Raw genomic sequence first — 15,739 nt, 5'->3', positions numbered from 1 at the left:
GTAAAGTCCTCCTTCACTTTTTATAATTGGGTTGAACTTACTTGTTTCAAGTTGTCTAGGCATGTCGTTCTGAGGGACACTCCGCATTGCTCTGTGCCATTCCTTGTCTCAGTATGGTTATTCTCTTCCTCCACTGCGTTACCTGCGCTCTTCTTCGTCCCATTTTCTGCATATAAATCACATATGTAGTCCCTACTCTTCCTCGTCCCAGAACTTTTTAGGGAGGTCAGAGTACATGGAAGTGTTGGGGATTATGGAACCCTGTGTAGGGTAGGAGGAGGAGGAGAGAATCTGGGATATGCTTTGGGCATACCGCGTTCTTCCTGAACAGTCGTCCCTAGTCCCATAGGGGATCCCTCCCCATGAGATCCATCTGCTGAGAACCACCCCAAGGCAGACTATCGGGTAGCAGCCTCACCTTGTGTGGTGTCCGAACCGACTTTCACTTTTGGGGAACTGTCGTGAGGCGAAAGCGTTCGCGATGGCCCAGAGGACAGTGAAGAACCCGAGGCTTCATCCCTGGACACCGCATGTCAGAGAGTCGGTAGTGGTGTCTTCTCCATCACAGTATCGCCGGCCAGCTTCTTGGAGTTGGGGCCTGCACCTGGGGTTCCGACTGACGCCGATACTGCCTTTGCTGGAGTCTTCTGTCACGTTGATGGATGTCTCGGTCTGCATGGCTTGAGTGGCCCAGTGTTTGGTCCGCCTACCCTTTAGGGTCTTCGGCCGAAAAAGTTTACAGGATTTACAATCGTTTCTGGAGTGATCCCTCGGAAGACAGTGATTGCACACTCAGTGCGTGTCCTTCCACTGGAATTGTCAGTGGCAGGAGGGGCAAAATGTAAATGGGGTTTTGTCCATTATATTTTAAAAGGGCAGATTGGTGAGAAAAGAAGAAAGGGGATGATGGAATAAGCATTCTCTTCAGAGGTCAGTATGAAGAACCTCCCCCGTCTCTCCCTACTGTAATGGTCGAAGCTCGAAGAGGCCCATGAAGGCCGCGTCTGGTCAGTCAGTCAGTCGACGATGAGGGTGTTCGTCACGAGCAGTCGAACAGTCAAGTGTTCGTGCGGCAAGACGAACAACAAAGGAAAGAAAGAAACTCTATAAGTACAACTTTAGCTAATCAAAGGCATCAGCCTGGAGAGAACTCTGCATTTGCGACCGACTTCAATGGCGGAAATGAAATCTGAGGGACCTCGACGCGTGAAGGATTATGGGTACAGTACATGCAACACTAGGGATAGTATTACTAAACACGCCCTGTCGAAGCCCAGTTTCGAAAACAAATCTTGTAATACGCTGCGACTTCCACTAGATGTCAGACTATGCAGAGGATGTGATCTAAACAGATCCACAACCTCCAGAAATATATATATATATATATATATATATATATATATATATATATATATAGATCTTCAGAGAATACATATTTCTCTTTACAGTACATTTCATGCATAATGTTATATCTGGTTAAAATCAGATTTTATCACAAATTAAATTTAACAACTCCTGCAGTAATATTTTCCTGCAATGATATTTTACTGTCCTTTGATGCAATGAAAACCCAGAATAGAAAAGAAACAATAATAAAATGTAAAACAACAACAACCTCTAAATGTTCCATATTGTTATATAAAAGCAGCAGTGGAACAATATGACTGCCAGAACCCATCTTCCCAGGCCAGATCCGATAGGGAGGCCTGAGCAGCACCAAGAGCATGCCCAGTGAAGGGTGAGTTTTTCAATTACACTTCTGAAATGTGCAAGCCGTGCAGCAATGTTTAACTTCTGAGCATTTGGAGACAGGGGTGAAAGCTGGGCCCAGATTCATATGCTGCAGAGACCAGGCTCTCAGTGGTAGAGTCTCCCAGCCTGCCTTCACTTTTTTGTATACCCAGGGGTCTCAAGACCAATTTCAGGGGAGGAGCTGCCACCTTTAAATTATGTCTCTGCTGGCTGCAGCTTCCTTTTGTTACCATGTGCTTACGAGACCAAGACTGGTGGGGTGTAACAAGGGCAGACTGGATGGATACAAGCACCTGTCAGAGGGTGGGTAGGAAGAGGGATCAGTGGTTGCAACCGCTTTATGTCATATCCCATGAATTAATTAGGTAATCTTGGTGGGAGAAAAAGGACTAAGAAAACTGGAATGCACTATGAAAGTAACTTTCCTTGACTTTAGAATTCAGATCCCCCAGTTTAACAACAGACTACAAAGCTCACAAACACTTGGAGGGAGTGACATAATTTGCCAAAAAGGTGCGAGCAAATAGGTTGTGCACATGGCTGCCCTGTAGCTTTCAGAGATCGGGAGAATGCTATGAATAGCCAGCAATGCTTCCTTTGCTATGGTGTAATGTAAATGTTACTCATCTTACTGACCGCTGGGTGCCTAGTCTATAATTTGCTTTCCTTCCTAATAGTGGGATGCCCAGTCCAAGAGAAGGTAGTCTATTTTTGCACAGCAATAACCTTTTCTGATACAGAGCCATGCACATGTACACATCACTGTTTATACTTGGCCCTCTGTAGCCACGCTGTTTATACTTGGCCCTCTGTAGCCACCCATTAGTCATTTTCTATCCACCTAAAATGGGATTAACAGCTATGATCAGTGAGGGAAAACGGGGGGGTGGGGGGGGGGAGGTGGGTCATATATTGAGGAAAGTGGCCATTGAGGTAAAAGTACAGTTGTCACTATAAGTAAACTTTACACATGCGGATATCCTTTTCCCGTTCCCCCATAATGGTGGAGATTTCCAAAGCAGTAAGAGAGGTTGGATATCTTCCATTTACTTTAAGAAAAAAACCTGACCAAACTGGGCATACTTTCAAGTTTGACATGCGCGGTGTACAGTTTAGTGAAGGATGTTAATGATAGCAGTTTCCTCCCTAAAGATGAAGTTGCTTGTAACACGCCTAGTAAACTCTATGGAAGAAGCTTTAGCGCACAATGACATTGAGACTTTTAGACTTTTAGAAGGTGTTTTATTTTTTTACTTTGAAAGCTTCCATAATGAAAGACCACAGAGAGGAATAGGAACATTGCAACCATTGCTTGTTGGGGAGATTATTTCGATAGGTAACATTTTTGGACGTCACGAAAGCTACAATCCATTCTAGAAAGAATTGGAAGGGCATCCAAACATCAAGCCAGTGTAGATCCTCTCAGTATCCGATGAAAAAGTGGCAACGAATACAGGGATACAAATACATAGAGGTGCCCACTTATGCTTCGATCCGTTTCCTGAGAGGCCACCTTTCCAGAGTGGCTTCAAATGGGTCCAGGAATTGGCAGGATCCGTACGTCTTATATCTTATGCAGAAAGGACGCATGGAGCCTCAAGAGCATTTAATCCGTATGGACGAATGATTAAGGTCAGTCAGCCAAAAGGACTTAAATTTCGCTTATGGTCGTGCCAAGGTGAGAGCCACCAAGAAAAGGGATTCCCAAGAGACTAGATGGAGATCTGCCAAAGTCATACGCTCAAAAATCTTAAGAGCCAAGGCAGTTAACACCTCATTGAATCCCCTAGTCAGGTTGGGGACATATCTCCCACTTGTGATTCCAGTGAATGACACTGATGAGGAGGTCAGACTCTGAATTCTGAATGCCTACTAGATGAGTCACCTGGTGGGTCAATCCGAGATTCAGTGACAGTTGCAGATCTTTATTGCCAGCCGCCAAAGTGTGTGGGGACATTTAGCAACTCTCGTCCCTTTATGTAGAACAATGCAGAAGTGAGATCCAGCAGAATCAACGATGCTCAGGAGTTTGTGAAAGCCACCAAGATAGATGTGAGAGGCAGAGCAATTGCCATCAGTTTTAGAAGGTAGTTATACAGAGCATGGTCAACTTAGACCGCAGATCATGAACATGAATATTCAGAGATGTGGCTCCACAGACTAACATCGATGAATCGGTTCAGATATTCTGAGTAATAGCGGGTATGGAGAAAAAGTGACAGTGTGATTTGCTAGACAAGGCCTTCAAGACAATATCCTTATCACATGAGGGATCAAAATAGATCTTTTTGTGGTACCTTGGACATGCTGGAAAAGATCCACCTGAGGAGCTTCTGTAGAACACTCAGTTGAACCCTTCGCACAAATGCCAGTATTTGAACCTTCAAAAAGATCCTCTGGCAAAGTTCTAGTAGTTCCAGAGCCTAGAATGTAAGCACTGCAAGGGTCCCCTTGCTCAGCCAGCATAACATAGGAATGGGTCAACGGTGGCAGGGTACGGAGAAGAAAAGGTGGTCTACCTACTAATGTGTCTTCTTGTGGCAGAAGAAGTCCTGTGTGTATGACTTGAGCAACAGCACATTACAGAGCAACCAAAGCTCTCTCACGCTCTCAGTCCCCAAACGTTCTAGATAGGGCCACTGCTGTCAGAAGACATTAACTGGCAATTGCAGAATCTGAACAATACCTGCTTTATAAAAAATAATTACAAAGTGAGGCAAAGTGGGAAAAATATTCGCCCTGTGAGCTGGGAAGTGTCCAGTTCAGTCATGTGCTGGGAAAAAGACTGGCAGGTGGTTAAGAGGGGCGGAGAATGGATCCAAGTCATTTGTCCATGGGTAAATTACCTGCGACGGAAATGTTTGCATCGGAAATGTACGCAATACAAAATGTTCGTACATTTCCCATGCAAACATTTCCATTACAAATCACACAGATTCAAACACACACCCTCACACCCCCACCAGAACCCCACACCCCTACTTACCTTTCCTTCAGACGCGCTGTGTCCCTGCAGCGCCGGTTCCCTTTCACTTCTGTGATCGGGAACCGGCACCGCAGGGTCCTTTACTTTTCTTTTTTCTTTTTAACTTTTGCTCAGGTGAGCTGCGGATGGGGGCGGGGGGGTCTTCCACCTGCTATACTGTATAGTATAGTGAGCGGGGTGTTGCAGGGGACCCCTCCACCCCTGCAGCCCCTGACTTTTTCTTTTCTGGCAGGGGGTGTGTCCCCCACAACCCCTGCTCACTATAGTGAGCGGGGTGTTGCGGGGACACCCCCCTCCCCATACCAACCCCACCGAAACACCTAACACAAAAAAGTGTAAAACGTTTGGTAGTTAGAACTTTTCGTGGTGTGTGTTTTAGGTCTTTTGGTGGGGTCGGTAATTTTTATTTGGACATTTCGTCCTATTCCCAGAGCATACTGCCTTATAGTGCATCTCCATGATTTAAATAAAAAATAGAAAAAAATAAAAAGGATTTTGTGGTCGTCACAGATGGCCTCAAGAACACATGAATTTGCAAAGACAGTTCAAAGTTTTCTATTGAAGTATTTCAAAAGGGACTCAGTAAGGGCCATCCCTCTCTGGTATCCCCTGTGCTGTTCCCTCCCCAGCTCTGGCATCCCTCAATCCCAGGATGGCCACTAGACATCAGTAACCCCTGCTGTCTAACAACTGACTGGCTGGTCATGATTCCCCCCACCCCCGAAGAGCAAACAACCTTTCTCCCACTATCACTCTGGGAGCAATCTAGGTGAGGTGCCTTCCAAACACCCATGTTACACTTGGTCCTTTCCTTGCACGCTCCTGTACTCTGCACCCTGATGCTCGATCCTTCCTCTCCCTTCCTTCCTTCCTTCCTTCCTTCTACTCTCCTCCCTGCTCTTCTTTCCACTCTCCATCCCTCCCTTTTTATCCTTCATCCTCCCCACTCCATTGGTTCTCTCCATCAGCTGGTTGCCTGGGCCCACCACTGGCTTCTTTCTCAATATGGGTTGGGTTTACAGGTATGCAAGCACATAACCTGCTTTAAGCCCAACCTCTTCTCTGTCCATGGTTCAGCCAGCATTTGGCAATGGTAGCCCACTGAAAAGTCAACTTTAGAGTTTGTAGGTCCGCAGGCATTGGGTTATGGTGGCTTGTTAAAAAGTATAGTCCGTTATATGGCTTTTGTTAGGATTATCTGAAGCATTGGGATTGCCGGTTTTATACACCAGCCGCTCAACAGTCCCATGCAAGATACACTGAAGTTTACAGTTCACCTCACATAGATCGTTTGATCTGCCGGTCTGATGTACGGACCCGTCTGTGGTCTTAGTTCTTCGCAGCCTGACTCTTGGTTGGCCTAATCGCTTCCTCCTCGACCGCCATGTTCTTTAGGTGATGTGGGGAAAATGAAAATAAAAAGACTGGCCACCAATATTTCACGGTGTAGCCTGGGAAATTGCCAGCTGATCTGAAACAGTTCTGATAATAAAAAACGTTTTACAAAAATGTGGACAATTTTAAATGTGGCACCCTGAAACCAGTGTCAGAAAGGCGATTACCATCGAAGCATAAACCTTCAGAAGAAAAATGGGCTTTTGGGACCGTGAAATACATTTCAGATATAAGGATGAGATTAATCTACCACTCTGAAATTTTAAATGTGTGCATGGAAAGAAAATTACCGGACATCCACTTCGCCGCCCAGGTGCATGAGAAAGGAACCATCTGGTTGTTTCAATGCAAACAAGAACTCCAAAAGCTTTTCTCTGGAAAAACAGAAGGAAATATTTATATTTAGTTTCAAGTGAATACATTACTTTTAGCACATACATAAGACAGATTCAAATATTTTATTTCCTTTTAAACGGTTATCCATAGAGAAAATACAAGCGCAAATGGAGAAAAAAAATAACTAAGTAAAAAAGCCTCCCTGAAAAATTGCTAAATCAGTTTCAGATAGAAAGCATGAGCTACTAGCAGGCTTCTGCAGAGAATAAAAAGGCTACCACCATTAAACCTTCGATTTAGAAGCTACGCTTGCATCGTCACCACGCTACCTACGGCTTATGTGGGCATTTCAATGCAAAAGACACTTGCCAACAAGACATTTAAGTGCGAGACAAACCGCATGGCAATGTATGTCTCCATATTCTACTTGTGACTGTGATGAAAACATTGCCACTACAGTGAAGGGAACAGTGATGCAACTGAAGAGCACACAAAACCTCCTGCATGATCCCAAGGGGGGTGGGGCTGCTTTCTTAGACGAGTACCTAACTTAATATACCTATAGTTTATGTACCGCACACATTTTCCTTTGAACGACAGTCGATTCAGGCCTTCAACCCATCCTCTTCCTACCTTTTGTTTTCAGCCAATGCCCAAGCAGACAGCCATGTGCTTCAGAATTGCTGGCAGCAACAGTTTAAAAATGACATCCTTTGCCTCAGTTTCCTCAAAAAGTACACAAAAGCCAATTCTACTATCCTCATCTCATACCCAGAGGGACTTGTTGACAGATTTTGTTGGTCCAGTGTTATGATGGATTTCGAGATTATGGCCTGGTGGATAGGTACTCAGAGGTTAGCCAAATCCCAATCAAGGTAGCAATACAGAGCAGTTAAGTGAGTGAGTGGGGATGGACCCTCAATGGGTCCACCAAGTATGGCATGCAATAATTCAATTTAGACAAGAAGTATAAAACAGTTATTATAGGCCTTTGGACACATTGAAAATGCAATCCAACAGGTAGTATTAACGCACAATACTCTAAGATACAAATATGTATATTCACCACAGTTCAAGGTATCCGTATGAAAGATCGAAAATGAAAAACCGGATGGTAGAATTGTTCGAATTTCGGCTGTACCAAAATTACATACAGCCAAAGATTTTCAACAATTCTACCATACAGTTACCATTATAGTGAACAAGGGAAGCCCCGATAGGGCGAAAAAAAGGACCCTGCATGTCTGTTCCCATGCACAGCACATAGGTGAACAGAACCAGCGTTGCAGAGGGATGGAGGAGTCGCGGGCACACAACAGCTAAGTACGAGGGTGGGAGGGAGCGGGTTGACAAACATGTCAGCGGGAGAAAATAACATTCATTTTTTTTCTTCCACTGACATTTCCAATTCGATTATTTCATGGACAAACACGGTTCAAATATGCATTAAAATAACTTATTCAGAAGAACAGGCAAGTAGATGGCCCGCAATAAATGATGGAACCAGGTCACAAGTTAATTTCCCAACTTAAAGAGTCCAAACCCTAAGAAGAATGGGGCATTGTGCCCAAAACTCAAAAGAGACAATGCTTCTCCCCTGAAAGGAGTCTCTAAAAGGAGTAGCAATTCACTTGTGCTGGTGATGGAAGCTGCCCCAAAGACAAGACCCATCAAGACCTCCTCCACCCAGGAAGGTAGAAGAAGGCTCAAATAAGAACAGGTCGTCATGAACAGGGAGGGCATAAAAGAGCACAGCCACCATTTTAGGCAAATGGTGAGCCCTGTGTACCTATTGCAGCTGCGAAGACAGCATGCGGTAGAAGTTCACGAAAAGTCGTGCACAGAGGTACACTGACACCAGCCTGTCAGATGAACTTGTAACAGTAACTAAAAGTTCTTGGAACAGTGAGAAAAGGGAGATAATGTTTCCCCTCAGCACTTCACATAAGGAGGGGTTGTGCTGATCTCACCAAATAAAATACAGGAGGGACAAAAGGGTGTCCCTCTGCCCTGGTAACAATAGTTGGCCCAGGTAAAATAAAAAGGAAAGCTCAAGGAGCTTTCAGCAACACTGCACAGAAAGTTCTGTTGTACTCTAGCACCTCATGCGCTAGATGAAATTTCCAATAACGATCTTGGACTCGAATAACCAGACAGACTCAAAGAATATGGAAAAGTACTACTTTATTACCAGCACAAAATAAAGTAGGGCAATCGGGCGAACAACAGGCTTTAGTCCACACACTCACACCCAAAATTGATTATACAAAGGTTTTATACCTCAATGTATGTCAGTTATGACATCATCCTACGTGGCAAACTTTAAAACCTGAGGGATTGGTTAAGGTAACATACATCTATAGTATGTATAAATGTTAGTGTCGCCGTTGGCTGCCCCATATCTGTTCGACACGCCTCGAAACACCTCCAAATAAGTAGAATACGGATTATAGCGGTAAACTGGCAGCGGGTTGGTCTTTGCAACATTGTATAGCATGTTGCTACATAGACCCTGATTGGTTGGCATGCTTCCCCCAACCTTGGACTGTCGGCTTGTTAGCAGCTGAGAGTAACGTCAGACTACTCCACACTTTTCCAATTAGTCCATCATTTCTCATCAGTCCGACCCTAAGCTAAGGCTTCTCCTTTGTAGTTGGCCTTGCAGTCGGTTCTTTATTCTGGGACTGAAGATACCCCATTATCTTCGTCTAGAGCTTAATAAATAGCCCTTCTTTTTGACTTCTGAATCATGTGTGAGGAGACCATGAATTTGTCCATTTCGACCATCTCTTTACTGCCATTCAATTCACTTTATGCAGGGGTCATTACTCCTCTCGGCCTCTAGAGATTTGCTCACTCCACCTTGCATAGGCTTTCCACACTTTTAATTGTCCAATACGTGGCTCCTGCAGATGTCTTTCTCTTTGCTTAATCTAAAAGAAATGTGCCTTACGTATTTGGCTTATCCTTTTGACTCCCCCTGTGCCTTGCAATTATTCCTTGAAGTAGCATCCTTGATCTCAGACCAATAAGACTTCTCTTTATTCCTCACACAAAGCTGTTTTTCCAGCGTCTCCCGACTCTGCAGGCCTGGTTTGTCTCGGAGCTAGCTTGATTGGTTTGAATAAGAGTCCGACGTCCATCTTTCCATCATGGCCGCCCTAGCCACGTTATTTTTTCCTGTGCAGCAAGCCTCTACCTTGCGTTTCTGTGTGCATACATTTATTAGTCAACAGGTTACTTTGTCTTCTTTGCATATATGATTTCTTCGCAATTGATTACATGTTTCTCTTGTTACATCTTTATTCTTAAGAATGTGCACATTGTTTCAGTGCGTTTTGGCGTCTGCCCTTCATGACGTCACTCTGCGCTTGTCAGATTTCACTTATAGCTCTATGATGTCCAATGGTGCATTCCGACATCTTTCCACCCTTTCAGTGCAAGGTTACATTTGATACCGTTGTCCGAGTGCGTATTGCCTCTCATACACTCTGTGTGGTATTGAGATGATACCTGATGTCCCACATAGGGCTCTTCTCCAACTGTTCCAGTCTGATGGAGGTGAGGGTGAAAGAGCTAGGGAGGATGTGTCCACCTGCTCCTCTACACTGAGCAATGCAATAGTAAAAAGGTAGATTCCAGAAAACATGGAGGAAAGCACAACTCCATTAAACAGTATCCACAATAGATTAAAAAAGGGTTCCGAAGTACTGAGTAAAAGAATGAGCGAGTGTGGAAAAAGGTTCCCACTCACTCAGGAGAGTCAGTTAAAAAAACAAGGATTCATCACAATGTGCTGGGGGACTCACAGGTGGAGAGAATTTCAGTCAAAAAAGAAATCTACTCCAACATTAACATTCAGCCACATCAAAAATCTAATAAGGTTTTCGCCAGCATACCCTTCTCCCTGCCCATGCCCTGGTCTACCATCTGCGCAAGAAAACCCATGTCAACTTTCTTATTGGCATCTTTTACCCATCTCAGTTCATCCAAGCCAACTCCAAATGAGCCTTCATGTAAGGTGATTTAAGCATATGGGCTGCCAGGCTCTCCAACACTTGGTGTCAGGGAAAACATATTAAGCACAGTCATCAACACCTCCAAGTCCAATCACAGGAACCCTTTCTATGTGAAAAGTAAGCTGAGCATCATCTAACCTGATCCAAGCTCTGCACACCGTTCTATCATTTTGTGAATATGAACATGATTTAACCAGACTCTAATCCACGCACTCCATGAAATGGAAAAACTCACCTCAAAATCCCCTAGAGACTTCCTCAATCACCTTAAATTGATAGTCAACAATGCCCTGGACAGGTGCAACTCTCATGTCTCCCATAACTACCCATAGTTTTAGAAAGTATGATTTACAGATTAGTTGAGGGGCATCTGTTACAGTGACCTAGTCCGTTGGATTTTGAATGAAGGGAGGGTATGCCTTATGGGAATGTGTTAATAATGAAGCATATAATCATGCACTAGCAAGTGTTTAGTCTGAATTTGTGGCAGAGGGCCTGTGCAATGCCATTGATCCAAAATGGCCACAATTATGGCTACTAATTTCGTTTTTGAGCTGAAAGTGCTTTTAGGGTAGTTCTACGAAAAATGTGTCGAGTAGGCTTTTTGTTAAACATATTCAAAGCAATAGAAAAGTTAACATGAGGAATTTTTGGATACCTTTTATCGTTTGAGATATAGCCTCAAATGATTGCGACTTCATTGCAAACCATCGACTGTATGCTCACTAAAGTAGAAAGTTTGAAATAATTAGCAACTTTATTGTTGAAATATACAATTAAAAATAATTACACTAGCTATTTACATTTGATGAGGGAAATTAAGGTTTTATATATCCCAGAGTTAATTTTCATCATCTACAAAATCAGAGTTCTTTGTCGCCACCACACTTAAACAGTTCTGTGCACCTTAGTGACTGAGCTCGGTATATGCAATGCACAGCACAGCGTCCTTTGACGCATGCACAACGTACTAGTTGTATGATTGATTGTGGTGCACATGGAAGCGTACACATAGCAGGAACATGTTATCTGCCTTTGCCCACCCGAATTGTGATGTCTCTGGGAGATTCGGGTGTTGTTGGTCAGCGTGTTGCCACCCCACCACCTGGTAATGAGTCCTTGAGATTTATGGTATTGGAGAGGATCTGGTTGGCGGCAGATTTTCACTGTGCATCCCTTTTTTGTGAACATCCACCAACGCTGTTGACCAATGTCCAAAATCTTTGTTCCTGACAAGAAGAGTTAACAAATGAATCGCTCTATCAATCGTTCATTTTCCTTCTTAAATTCTTCTAGACATCCAAGTCTTCCCAAACCTTAAAGGGTTTCCTTCTCTGAAGTCTTGCAAACTTTCCAGAAAGATAGTTTTCCTTTCTTTGTAAAGTAGCTGGTAACATCAGACCCTGAAAGAGCATGAAGATGGTAATGCCTGCACTTTTGTGGGCCCTAAGCAGGAGCATGCAGGTTGGGGATCTATAAATCTTCTTTTAATTCCAACTCCTGTGACAAACATACTATCAGATCGGAAAAACAGTGACCAGCACAGTGAAAGGACAAAAACATCGCTACCAGGTGAATAATGTGAAGGGTAGTAGCAGGACGACGTGATACATAAAGGGAGTGATCATTTTTTTTGTGTCTGCCGTCTCATGTGTGCTTTCATTGTCTCCAAACATTTCCATCTGATGAATTAGCTTCATTGCTCCAACATGAAACCAGGCTTCTTTTTAACCTCTGTGCATGCAGAATTGCTTTATTTGAGAGGTAGACCGTTAACTCATCCTTAGTTTTAGAATGCAATAGGAGGGTTCTCATGGACATTTTTTCAATATTTGTGATTTTGTACTCAACTGGTGTCACATTTCCTGCTCTATTCATTTGCATGGAGTTCTTGAGTGAATTTTTTAGGAAGGTAAATACTAAACGAGTCATCATACATGTGCAGATAAGGTTCTATTTTCTTGCTAAATTCAATAGCAAGGTCAGGTCAGGTCTTCACATATGATGGTTTCTGCAGTGCTTGAAAATGCATAAAGGACAGCTGCTGAATAATCATCTGTCCTCAGTAACGAAGAGACCTCCGTCGTGTTAGAAACCTCAGTATGTTGTTCCTCTTCCAGTATCTTCGTCAGCTTGCTTTTGTTTGCAGCTAAATCAGTGTACCATCTAAGTTGAACATTGAAGGATCTACTTCAGAGAAATGTGTACAACTCTGCACAAAGTATTTTGTACTGCTTTTGAGTGCTTTCTGGCTAAAATCTAATTTGGTGCGATACCAATGTGGTGTAAATCTGGGCATTCCCAGCGTGCTCACCAATTTCTGTCTGCTTGGCCGCCTGGTGTGACTCTACTGTGCATAGTGATACTGACCCTCCCCCCTGCTATCTTCTGGCTCCCCCCTCTTGTCTCTGCCCCCATGATGCTCTCTGTTTCCCCTATCCTTCCTAACTGCTTCTCCATAACCTATGCTCCCTCTCTCACAAAGTCTGGAAGGAAGAAACTAAAAAAGTCACTCCAACCCTGGTCTGTCCATCACAGACACCTACATCAATGCTTCCTCCAGACAGACTATCACTGCTATTCTCATTGCTGTTCCTTCTTCTACTTTATGGACCCCCCACATACTCTCTGTCCTCTCTCCTGTTTCTCCCCCTCACCCATTACTGGCGGCACTAGATGGGACATGCTCTTGGCTCACTTTGCATCTTGCAAATGCACTATTAATGTCTATCATAATGGCACTATCATGTCCCTGGGCTCTCAGCCCAACCTCTGCCTTCTTGACAGGCGTCTTGCTTCCATCTTCAACCCCCCCTCCTCTCACCCCTCCTTCCCCAATCCCATTCTCCCCTGACCCTGTACCATCCCTTGCAAATCTGTTAAAGGGGTAATCAGCTGCACATAGCTACCCTCAATTCTCGCTTTGCTAGCAAACACTCCACTGACATCTTTCACCTCCTTGAAGGCCTAGATGTCCTTGCTCTCACTGAGTCCTGGTTCTAGGCCAGCTCCATCACTGCTTTTAACACTTTCTCCCTGAGGGCTACAAAATCCAGTCCAATCCCAGGACCTCCCAGCCTGGTGGTGGAGTGGCCCCGTTCTTTGACTGTCTTCCTGCCTCCATCATCCCTACTCATTCTTTGAAAGCCCTGTCTGCAGACTGTCTCACCCACTTTCTCTCTTACTCTCGTTACCATCTAGAGACTCCCTGTACAGTCTTCCCTCTTCTTCTCAGAATGGGCCGGCCTGGCCTCCTCTCTCCTCGTCTCCTCCCCCAAACTCATCTTCCTTGGGGACATCAACTTCCATCTGGACTCTTGTTGTGGCCACTGTTCTCTTTCGCGACCCCTGCAACACCATTTCCCTCGCTATCCTTCCCTCTGGCCCAGCCCACTCTGCCGGACACACATTGGATGCTCTCATCTCAGACATCTCTCTCCCTAACCCTCTCTCCTGGTTGGACCACTCTCTCCTCTCGTCCTACCCTATCCCCTGACACCTGCACCTCCTGTGTGAAGTCTGGGAAAATAAGGATCATAGAATTGCCAATCTTGTATGCCATTCTCTGCCGTTTAGGTCCTTGATGATCAAAGAACTTCCATGAACCTCCAGCCAGACTAGTCCCCAAACCTAGTAATAGAAGAGACTTCCAACTCAATGCCACCAAACTAAACACCTCCCCCACCAAAAGAGATTCCCACTTTAACAGCCCCATTAACAATCACTGCAAATCAAGCAATATGCCAACCAAAAAGAAAAGTCGTGCCAACCCTGCGACATCTAAACCAAACACCCCTCTGAAGGGTGCCCTTATTAATGCTAGGCATTAATAGCACATGCCACCGAAATTGCCAATCTCATCCAAATAGGTGATTATGACCTCCTAGCCATAACGGAAACCTGGCTTCACCAAGCATCAGGACTCGCGCTGATGCTTGCCTTGCCCCCTAATTACAACATTCTCAGAGAAGATCGAACCAACTCTCGAGGAGGCGGCTTAGCCATCATCGCTAAAAATAATCTCACCATAAAAATAGAAACGCCTTCAAACACCAAATCCTGCAAATCCTTAACCGCTAAACTCTTAACATCATCCTCTCAATCTATCAATATGCACCTCATCTATAGGCCACCAGGTCCCATTGGAACTTTTGCGGAGAACATCTCTATGATCCTCTCAAATAACCTAAAAAAAACTCATCGCAAGCCATCCTTCTGGGAGACCTGAACTTAGGTTTCAACAACCATAAAGATTTGCAAGCGACCAATATCGCCAATGTCATCTCAGAACTAGGATTCACCCAAAGAATCTCACAACCTACCCACGAAAAAGGCCGAACACTCGACTGGGTAGCCAACCACAACTGTAATATAACTATTACTGATGTCAGCCCACAAATCTGGACAGATCATGCGCTAATCACTACCCAACCTAAGGAAAATATATTGGCTCCCCCTTAACCAACCAGAAATTAAAAAAACATAACCACGGACAAACTGCTACCACTTATCCTCCCAACTCTAAACTCCCTACCTGAATCACTAAACCCTTCAGCTCTAGTGAATGAATTCAACTCAACCATGGTCATAGCCTTGGATACTATCGCCCCTTTGAAAATGAGAAAAAGTAAGCCCAGAGCACACTTAAACACCTGGTTTACCCCTTACCTCAAATCCCTAAGGATTGAAAAACGCAAATATGAATCCGGCTGGCGACTAACTCCATCTGAGACCAATAAAGCAGCTCTCATCAACTCCTCTAAGATTTACAAGAATGAAATAAGGAGAGCTAAAAAAGAACTTTAACAGCAGAATACTGCAGGCTAAATCTGGAACCAAAGAGCTATTCATCATACTAAAAGGAACTGGAAAACCCCATCCCTGCTCCGGACAACTGCGACAAAAATAAAACATGGTGCTCCAAAATCCAAAAAGCGCTCATCGACAAAATAGCTACACTCCAAACTAAAATTGAGAAAAAAAACAAAATATTCCTCCTTCAACCAAAGAGGTAAACCACCTAATTCTAACAAACCAGAACAAAAATTCAACTTCACCAAAGTAACTATTTTAGATATTGAAAAGATAATACTCTCGCTCAAACCTTCCAACTGTCGAGGTGACATATGCCCAGCTCAACTGAAAAGATGCGGCCAGAGACCTATCCCCATTTATTTCTAAACTCATTAATGCGTCCTTTGCATCAGGCACGATACCAGACAACCTCAAACAATCATGGGTCCTCCCCCTC

General features: G+C 44.1%; 1 protein-coding gene across 1 annotated transcript in view; it reads right to left on the bottom strand.

Annotated features, from left to right (window-relative positions):
• FNTB (farnesyltransferase, CAAX box, subunit beta) overlaps positions 1 to 15,739 on the bottom strand; it is a 501,476-nt gene that overhangs the window by 232,940 nt on the left and 252,797 nt on the right. Inside the window, exon 6 of the mRNA XM_069638668.1 lies at positions 6,424 to 6,507. Coding sequence (XP_069494769.1) covers positions 6,424 to 6,507 — 84 coding nt within the window. The remainder of the gene's footprint in view (positions 1 to 6,423; positions 6,508 to 15,739) is intronic.

Source organism: Ambystoma mexicanum, chromosome 14 (assembly GCF_040938575.1).
Source record: "Ambystoma mexicanum isolate Mex_15411 chromosome 14, UKY_AmexF1_1, whole genome shotgun sequence".
In the NCBI taxonomy this organism is placed as follows: Eukaryota; Metazoa; Chordata; class Amphibia; order Caudata; family Ambystomatidae; genus Ambystoma; species Ambystoma mexicanum.
This window is presented reverse-complemented; position numbering and strand designations above follow the sequence as displayed.